The sequence below is a fragment of the Gavialis gangeticus genome, unplaced genomic scaffold (assembly GCF_001723915.1).
Source record: "Gavialis gangeticus isolate Ggan-Ray unplaced genomic scaffold, GavGan_comp1, whole genome shotgun sequence".
NCBI classification, from domain to species: Eukaryota; Metazoa; Chordata; order Crocodylia; family Gavialidae; genus Gavialis; species Gavialis gangeticus.
In genome coordinates this window covers 22,132,339-22,141,285 of record NW_017729014.1, presented here as the reverse complement: position 1 = coordinate 22,141,285, position 8,947 = coordinate 22,132,339, and the positions used below count along the sequence as shown (strand labels likewise).

General features: G+C 42.3%; 1 protein-coding gene and 1 long non-coding RNA gene across 2 annotated transcripts in view; one reads left to right on the top strand and one right to left on the bottom strand.

Moving 5' to 3' along the window:
• The window catches only part of DDOST (dolichyl-diphosphooligosaccharide--protein glycosyltransferase non-catalytic subunit), a 9,009-nt gene extending 306 nt beyond the window's left edge, over positions 1-8,703 (top strand). Inside the window, exons 2-11 of the mRNA XM_019511995.1 lie at positions 163-273; positions 1,400-1,486; positions 1,954-2,057; positions 3,085-3,179; positions 3,728-3,821; positions 5,386-5,534; positions 6,229-6,376; positions 7,290-7,410; positions 7,842-7,948; positions 8,163-8,703. Of these exons, the coding sequence (XP_019367540.1) occupies positions 163-273; positions 1,400-1,486; positions 1,954-2,057; positions 3,085-3,179; positions 3,728-3,821; positions 5,386-5,534; positions 6,229-6,376; positions 7,290-7,410; positions 7,842-7,948; positions 8,163-8,312 (1,166 nt within the window). The 3' untranslated portion in view covers positions 8,313-8,703. The remainder of the gene's footprint in view (positions 1-162; positions 274-1,399; positions 1,487-1,953; positions 2,058-3,084; positions 3,180-3,727; positions 3,822-5,385; positions 5,535-6,228; positions 6,377-7,289; positions 7,411-7,841; positions 7,949-8,162) is intronic.
• The window catches only part of LOC109293856, a 9,882-nt gene continuing 2,484 nt past the window's right edge, over positions 1,550-8,947 (bottom strand). The window contains exons 2-3 of the long non-coding RNA XR_002096415.1: positions 3,263-3,266; positions 1,550-1,560 (exon numbers count right to left, since the gene is read on the bottom strand). This is a non-coding gene — a long non-coding RNA (uncharacterized LOC109293856). The remainder of the gene's footprint in view (positions 1,561-3,262; positions 3,267-8,947) is intronic.

Here is an 8,947-nt window from a genome sequence, read left to right as displayed (position 1 = left end):
GGCGGGGCTAGGGGGGCTCTGGGCGGGCAGTTGGGTTGGATATGGGGGCGGGGGGCGCTGTTGGGGTTGGGAGGACTGTGTAGGGGTTGGGGGGGCAGAGGCCATGGGCACCCGGGGGTACCTCTGCTCCCACACTCATCTCTCTCTCTCTCGGGGGTACAGACCGAGGCTTCGATCTCACGTTCAGGACGGCGGACGACCCCGGCCTGTCCCTCATCAAGTACGGAGAGTTCTTGTACGACAACCTGATCGTCTTCTCGCCCTCCATAGAAGGTGAGGGGAGCTCTGGGTGCCGGCCTGTGCTGTTCCGCGGGTCGGTTGTCTCTTACCTGTGCTGACGACGCACTTGGCGTATGCTAAACTGCACAGCGTGCTGCTGGGGCTAGTCTCTGACTGTGCCACTTTTGCGGATGGAGAGGCCATCAAGTTGGAGACCTGTAAACACATGGGCCCCCAGCTGCGCCTGCGTCATGGAGCCGCATTACGTGGCCTCTGGGTCGCTGCGCTGACCCCTCGCGCTGGCCTTCGCCCCATGTGCTGGGGTCAGGCTGGTCGCTGCGCTTGCGCGCTCCTAGGACTGGGGTGTTTGGCTTTGAGAGAACAGAGGGAACATCCCACAAGACTCCTCATCCAGGTCGTGTGGTCAGCATGGGATGTTCCCTTTCTTTAGAGGAGGTAATTCACAGGGCTGTACGGGAAGAAGCCTGTTACTTTAATGATACGTGGGATCCCTTTTAAATCATTGGAGCTAATTTTATATGCTCGTTCTATTCTGAAGCCCAGAGCTTTTTCCCCTTGTTCCTTACATGCTTGTCTTTCTCTTTACCTGCCCTTCCTTAGTCAAGAGAATAGCGTTTTGACTTTGTCTTACCTTGCAGAGGTGCACGGTTCTCTAACTGATTTGCCTTATCAGTATGTCTGGGTTACTGTCGCTAAACTGAAATTTAAAAATTAACTTGGAAGTTTTTGGAGAATAGAACAAATGAGTTTTACTTGCTGTTTCCCAGCATGGACAAAAAGTTAGATTTACGTTTCCTGACAGCTCACAAGTGCTGTCTTACTGGTTCTTCACTATACACTTGAAAATTTATAATTTCTGTGCGAATGGATTAAAATGCAAAGTGGCATTTTGGGATCGGGCATATTTCAAGCCTTTTTCTCCCCACCTGAATGCTTTTAATGAGATCCTTGGTTATTTCTCTGCAGCCGATGTTGAATACCTAGTTCCCTGCCTTCAGGCTGAAGCCAAGTCCATTCTCTTCCTTACTTCTCTGGCACAACTTCCTTATCAGTCTTCCTCAGCACGCTTGTACCTCTTTCTCCTTCCCTGGTCCAAACTGTGATAAAGTATCCTGCTGTCATCTATGGACTCACAAGTAACTGGCATTTGTCTCTTAAGATTTTGGAGGAAATATCAACGTGGAGACGATCACAGCTTTCATCGATGGAGGCGGAAGCGTCCTTGTGGCTGCCAGCTCGGACATTGGTCAGTAAGAATGACACGATAAATGAATTGGTATAAACTATGGCTTTGCTTTCTGCAGCTGCATAACAGAAGTGCTCTAGAAATGAAAATATCAGCTTTCTGGATGCAGGGTGGTGGTTCAAGTTTTCCTTGACATGGGAGCTCTTAGCCCTCTGGCTGCAGCCTTCTTGTAACAAAGAACTACAAAGCACTTCTGTCCCTGTTATGCAGATGGGAAAACTGTGGCATGGGAGGCCAGATGATTTACCCAAAGGTTGGTAGTGATCAAAGTTTTTATTAAAAAAGCTTTAATTGTATTTTTCAAATGAAAGTTGAGTGCAGAGGTGTGTAGTGAGTGCCTCCAGCTAGCTGTAAAATGTTCAGTTTGCAGCCCCAGCATCTGCTGCTTCTATTTTAATTACGTTTAGTTTTCCTTTGAGTCTTTTTGTAAATAGTATAGAAATAGCAATCTGTCTTTGTTCTTTTAGGTGACCCTCTGCGAGAACTGGGCAGCGAGTGTGGAATAGAGTTTGATGAGGAACGGACAGCGGTGATTGACCATCACAACTATGATGTCTCAGACCCAGGCCAGGTAAGTCTTTGCTAAATTCTTTGGGTGCGTCCACTCCTTGGGAAATGCATTGTAACTGCACAAGTTACTGGGAAATGTCCGAGGGAAAAGGCGGTTTTTGGTTAGCTGTAAAGAAGAATCTTTCCTGTCTTCCTCTTGCCTTCACCCCTTGTCCGTGCTCTCTCCCAAGACTAGCTTACATACCTGCTTTGAGTATTATTGAATTACACAGGCTATGAGGTGCATCTCTACCCTTCCAACTGAATTGGATGTATAAACTTTTGTGAGTAAGAGTTCTTTTCATCAGATGCACAATACTTTCTCTGTTGGATAAATCCTTTTTAAATGTAAAAATCTGTTTTGATTTGAACTGTTCATTTAACTTCTGAAATGCTAGCTTCTGCATTTGCTGTGAGTTGCAGCTTCCATCCTAAAGCAGTTTGACGCACGTGAATAAAACTTAGCCGTCTGATAAACAGGAGACATCACTCAGCATTTTAGCATGTAATAAAATGTAAAACTCAGAAAACTGGGTGACTGTTCAGTTGCATGTAACTTACCTGCCTGACTAGCAGCGCATACCAAACTTAGCTTATGGGCTGTAGTTGTAAGCTATAATGTTTAATGGCTACCAGCCTCTGCGAATCAGCTTTTTTTTTTTTTTTTTTAAAGGAAATTAACTATAAAAGGTAAGCATGCAGAATAAGATTAATCAGCTGTTTAAATTATGGCACCGCTCAGTCCGCGCTGACCATTCTTACCATCTTTATTCTCTTACCCAGTGTCACAAATTGTTTCTGACCAAAAGAGGAAGAAGACTGTCAATTAATGTAGTAGTCAGTGCTACTTTTAAGCACCAGAAAGGAAGCGGCAAAGCTTCATGAGGTGCTGTGTTGTGCAGTCACTAGCCACAAAGTGCCTGCAGCAGGACAGAGCAAGCTGTAATGAAGTGGCCTATCAGCTAGCAGAAGTTGGCTTAACAGTTCCTGGTGTTCTGTAGAAGCATGTAAAAGGTTTAATGAAAGTCTCTTCTGTCTCTTCCCTAAAGCACACGCTCATTGTTGCAGACTCTGAAAATCTTCTGAAGGCTCCTACAATAGTGGGGAAGAGTCCATTAAATCCCATTCTTTTCCGAGGAGTTGGGTAAGTGAACTGTATAAGTCTTTTGCTATTATCATACTCTGTAAACTAATTTTTAACTTGTATTAGCACGTGATCATTGAAACAGAGCTCTTATTCTCTGTGTTGCTTTCTACGGTTTACTCTAGTTTCCCTAACTGTGAACAATGAATCCAAATTCTTTCATTTCCACATAGTCAAGTTTGTTTGTAAAGCTTCTGTTTGAATTTAAAACAGAAACCCTCCAATCCTAGACTCTGTAAAAGGTGATTCTTGAATACTGTCAGGTCAAAACCTGATGGGGGTGGGTGTGTGAGAAACAACTCCGCACTTACATTAGTTTTAAAAGAAAACAAACAAGTCAGTTTGGCTTAATGAGGATTTAATCTGAAATTAGTGGAAGTTTTGCCACTAGCTATGTCAGGAACTGAATCAATATCATTATTCTCAAGCTCTGAATTGTATGTTCGTGGAGTTTAATCAGAACTTGAGGAGCATGTCTTATCTTCTTGGAAGAGGTGTTTTTGAGTTGAAGTATCTTCCTGTTACTTTCCCGATTTCACTCCCTACAGAATGGTGGCTGATCCTGATAACCCTCTGGTACTGGATATCCTAACTGGCTCTTCAACCTCGTACTCCTTCTTCCCTGACAAGCCCATCAATCAGGTATGTTCAGTTACCTTTTGTCCAGTTTCTTTTATCTGGTTATATTCATTCCTCCTGTTTCAAATTAGTAGTTTAAAATTCCTCTTGTTTCAAATCAAGTAGTTTAAAATTGATCAAGAGATTCAACACTGGCACTGAGGTACGGGGGAATTCAACATCTGTAATCTCATGGCACTGCTCTGTATTGCGTTCTCATACCGTCTTGGAAATCTTTTATCTGCAGTTTCGTTATAAACTGGATCCAAACAGAAAAAGCTGGATGAGATAACGAGTGTTAATACTGATTACAGCAAAATAGACTCCAAAAAATAGTCCCCTTTCAAGGGAACTGAGATTAAAATAGTGAGGCGGAAGCAAAGGCTCTCAATCCATTGCTGCTTTGGCAGACCAGGGATTTGGAACACAATTGCTTCTAAGGTGCTGGGTCAGTGCAGAGCAGGTTGATGATACTCCAACCTTGTTGCTACGTTGCAGTTTGTTTGACCAGTGTGAAATGAGGTATTGCTAGCAAGAATCAATTAGCTATGGAGACTGGACTAGCCCATCCTCACCAAAATTCTTCTGTGTAGTTTTGAAGCTGTAGTTGACAAAGGGTTTAAAAAAAAAAGTAATAGGTAATATATTCTGGATGCTCTGGTGTCTCAGCGTGTGGTGAAGTCTCATGCGTCAATTAACCTGAGTAGTTGACAGCGTCTCAACTTACTGACACAACAGTTCAGAGGAAAAAGGATACTTGAGGGTTGACATGACTAGGACTTAACTGACAGGAAACTAGTTTGATTTCTGCTTGCTTACTATGACATTTCATGATAGTTTTTTGAACAGGCAGGTGTTTTTCTTTAAGATGGTGATATTGCAGCGAGAGTGCCTTGAGATGTTTTTTTCAAGGGTGCTGCACAGTTATTAGTAACATTAGGTGTGCAAACATGATTCACGAGACAAATCCAGATTGCAAATAGGAACCCATCATGATAAAACATTCTGATTGGTTGTGGTCTTTGAGTAAACTTATTCTATTATTTTTCTGCACACAAATTGAGTGAAACCTAAGACTTGACATTTTCTGAGGGGGTACCTTGAATCTTAAAAGGTGGAAAACTGCTCCGTTTAAGAAATATTTTTCTAATCTTTGAAAGCCTACTTAGGATTGTGTTTTAGCTGCAGCCAGACATTAGTATTTCTGCTAAGGACAGTGCAGTGGTGTTTGACTTGACTGTTAACTGACCTGACTATTAACTGTTTGACTCCTGTGGCAAATGTGTCTGGCAACTACATTGTTTGCTTAAAAAGCAGCTTAAAACAGTGTGCAAAGGTGAGTTTTTGGCTAGTTTGCTTTAATGTGATTGTTATTGCTTTGCCTTTCTATATCTGGTTCCCCTAATGCCTTATGGTTCCTCTTTACATTATAAGAAAGGACTCTTGTTATGTCTACAGTGCCTGCTGTTTCAGATGCCTCAGCTGAAATCAGAACCTTATGTGCTACTGTTATACAAATAAGCATTTAGTTTGATCAAAGCAAAATGAATTATTTAAATCTGTTCTTATCCTGTCTTTTCCATTTTAGTATCCTCATGCTGTCGGGAAGAACACCCTTTTGATTGCTGGTCTCCAGGCCAGGAACAATGCCCGTGTTGTCTTCAGTGGATCCTTGGATTTTTTCAGTGATGCTTTCTTTAACTCTGCTGTGCAGAAAGCTGTGCCTGGCTCTAAGAGGTATACTAACTTAATATCCTCCATGGGCACTTGGGGCTGTTCTCTCTGAATGGTTCTAATAGCTGTTTGACCAGAGAAACTGGGAGATTGGAACCAATTGTCTCCAACAAGAATATAAGATACACTAACATTGTGCGCTTAACTCCCTTAAGTGCTACATTACTCCCTTTGCTATATAAGCTTTATTATAACCCATTTTCTTTCAGCCTTGGAGTAAATTCTTGAGCGGTCTAAACAATATGGTGTTGTCCTTACCTTATATTAAAGAGGGAAGAAGCAACAGTTCAGTTCAGAGATGCTGAATAAAAAGCTTCATAATGTTGTAGATATGGCTGTCTTAATGTTGTGCAGTATTGTACTCTGAACATCAGTAATCCCATCAGCAATTACGCTGGGAATCTTCTCAGTTAAGAGGCATTAAAACATATTGCTGGATTAAGTGATTACTCAGTACTAAGTAGATTGTTAGGGTGTATAGAAGAATTTGGGAAATAAAGTAGTCATTTAAGATGAGGCCTATCTGATATGGTCCTTTGCCCTTCTAGAAGAAATCTCCGTGGAAAAACATTCTCTTCTATATAAATCCAGGCCAACTTTGTTGCTTTCAGCTCCAGTAGTAATTTACCTGTGTGAATGGCACTCTATGTAGTGGCTGTCATTATGCCTTATTCTCAACCTCTTGCTGTATACGTAGGTACTCCCAAACTGGTAACTATGAGTTGGCAGTTGCCTTGTCCCGCTGGGTATTCAAGGAAGAGGGTGTGCTGCGGGTTGGAGAAGTGTCTCACCATCGTGTGGGAGAGATTGCACCACCTAATGCCTACACTGTCACCGACCTTGTGGTAAGACTGTCTGCAGAGAGATGTACTGGACTTGTATAATGCGGATGAACTTTTATTCTTCAGGCTAAGAGAAACGTGGAAGCAGGCTTTGTTTCCCCCACTAGGACTGAGACCCAGAGCTGCAAAAACTGAAGCGTAAAAATCGCTATGAGGAATGCTCTGGGAGGGGAGAGAAGTAGAATCATTTGGGAGCTTTCTCCCTTCAATTTTAATTGGTTCTAGATAGCTGTAGGTATTGAGAGCTCTTGGTGTAATCTCTCTAATTTTGAGGATAGCATCGGGTGCACCTTTGGACCCTGTTTAGCAGTACATGTTGGAGATTGTCCATCTTGGCCCGTATGAGAACATCATGAAATATTAAATGGCGTCAGCAGCCAGCTCTGGAGAAGCCCTTGACTTGTTTAAAGTATCACCCAAGCCTGTTGAACAGATGATCCCACTTGTTTTCTTTCACAGTACTTCTCTACAAGTATTTGAGGCCTTCAGAGCATGTTCTGGAATTTTGACTTCACCCCGTGTCATTAAATAGTGGAGATTTGGCATCAGTTTTCAAAGTAAAAATGAATAGTACACACCAGCAGGTTTAAAAAATGCCATCCTGCTCTGTAGAAATTGCAGCTATAAAACTTGTGGTAGGAGGGGGGAAAAGCTTTTAACCATGGCACACTTGCCAAGCTTTAAATGTGGCATGCTTAAACGGAAGTCTGCTCCAAACTGAGTATACCTGTCAAAGGCTTGTTGGTGCAGTGAAGTTCCTGCACAGTAAGACAGAGTATGACATTACAAGCACATTAGCTCCACAGTGTAATGGCTTTCAGATATCACTGTTAGTGAAATGCAGTACATCCCTCTTCTGTTCAGAAACTTTGTCCTGTAGGTCTTTATTAATGCAGCGTTGGCTTGTATGTTTCAGGAGTACAGCATTGTGATTGAGAAGCTGTCTGATGGGAAGTGGGTTCCCTTTGATGGAGATGATATTCAGCTGGAATTTGTTCGCATTGACCCATTTGTCAGAACTTTTCTGAAGAGAAATGGTGAGTCTTAGGTTGCCTTGGACGAGCAAACATTTACAGCCTTAGGGATTTAAAACCTATTGATAGTGACAAAATTGGGCATGTTGTCTCTCTCCTCTTCCCATGGAAACGTATCTCACAAATAGTACGATTAGTTGGAACAAAGGCTATTCTGAGATAATGTATGGAATAGCCACAGACAGCATGTCTGACTACAAGAAGGAAGGGTTTGCTTTGAATTGCATTGCTTTGCTGCGGAAGTGTTCCATTAGCAGGAGCAACTAGATTCAGAAGATTAATGCTGCAAAATGGGTTTGGGGAGAGGGAGGTGCAGGGCCACGAGGTGGAAGGGAACTGAGAAAAGAATTCCCAAATGAGAATTTTTTATTTTTTTTACTTTGGTCTATTTAGTGAGTTATTTACATGGTGTTTTTTTTTTTTCTCTTTCCAAGGTGGAAAGTACAGTGTACAGTTCAAGCTGCCAGATGTCTATGGAGTTTTTCAGTTTAAAGTAGATTATAATAGGCTGGGATATACCCATTTATACTCTTCTACTCAGGTAAATACAGTAAAAAATTATCTTCTTTGGATGTGTGTTGTGGGGGGCTGGAAATTATAATTCCAATTATAATTATTGGACCCTGGCTGAAAAGGTTCTACAGTTGCCTGAGTGGGAGGAATCATGCCAAGAGGTTTGTAAATGATTACATGCTAACATGAGGTCCTGCATCTAAACTGAAGGATGTCCTCTTTTGTCTGTCTTCTGCTCCCAGGTGTCTGTGCGTCCCCTGCAGCACACGCAGTACGAGCGTTTTATCCCCTCTGCATACCCGTATTATGCCAGTGCCTTTTCCATGATGGTAGGCCTCTTCTTGTTCAGCATCGTCTTCTTGCACATGAAAGAAAAGGAGAAATCTGACTGATCTCCCAGCAGGGGAAAAACTTTTGCCCAAGTCACTGGCTCCACATGGAGCCAGGTGACATGCAGGATGCTGTAAATGTTGTTTGAGGATGGGACTCCTCAACTGGTTAAAGGCCAGATGAGCATGGGGACTTTCTAAGACTGGGGGGCTAGCAAGAAAGGAGTAAAATTTTATATTTGAGGGGACTCCACTGAGCTGTAAATGATCAATATGTATTGAAATGCAGTGACAGTTTGAATATTGGCATTTCATGACAATATGTAAGGAACTATTTCTTGGCTTGATTTTATTTTGGGGTTTTTTCCTACCCCCTATTGGAATGGCTTTTGACTAAAGATCTTTTTTTTTTTTTTTCTCCCTCTCCCCCAAAAATAAAGACTTGCTCCCCTCACTTTCTGAAGTGTCTGGCTTTCTCATAAGTGGTTTTCTAAAAGAACACAAGGTACTTTTAAACTGCATGTGGCTGGGTTTCCTAATTTAACTGCAGAATAGGCTATAATGCATATGATGGAGACAGTGCTCCTGGCATCAAAAGCCTTCATAAATAAGGGTTTGCAGTGAAAAGTCTCAGTAATTCATAGTTTCTAGGGTCGGAAGGGACCTGAGCAGATCATCTAGTCCGACCCCCTGCCATG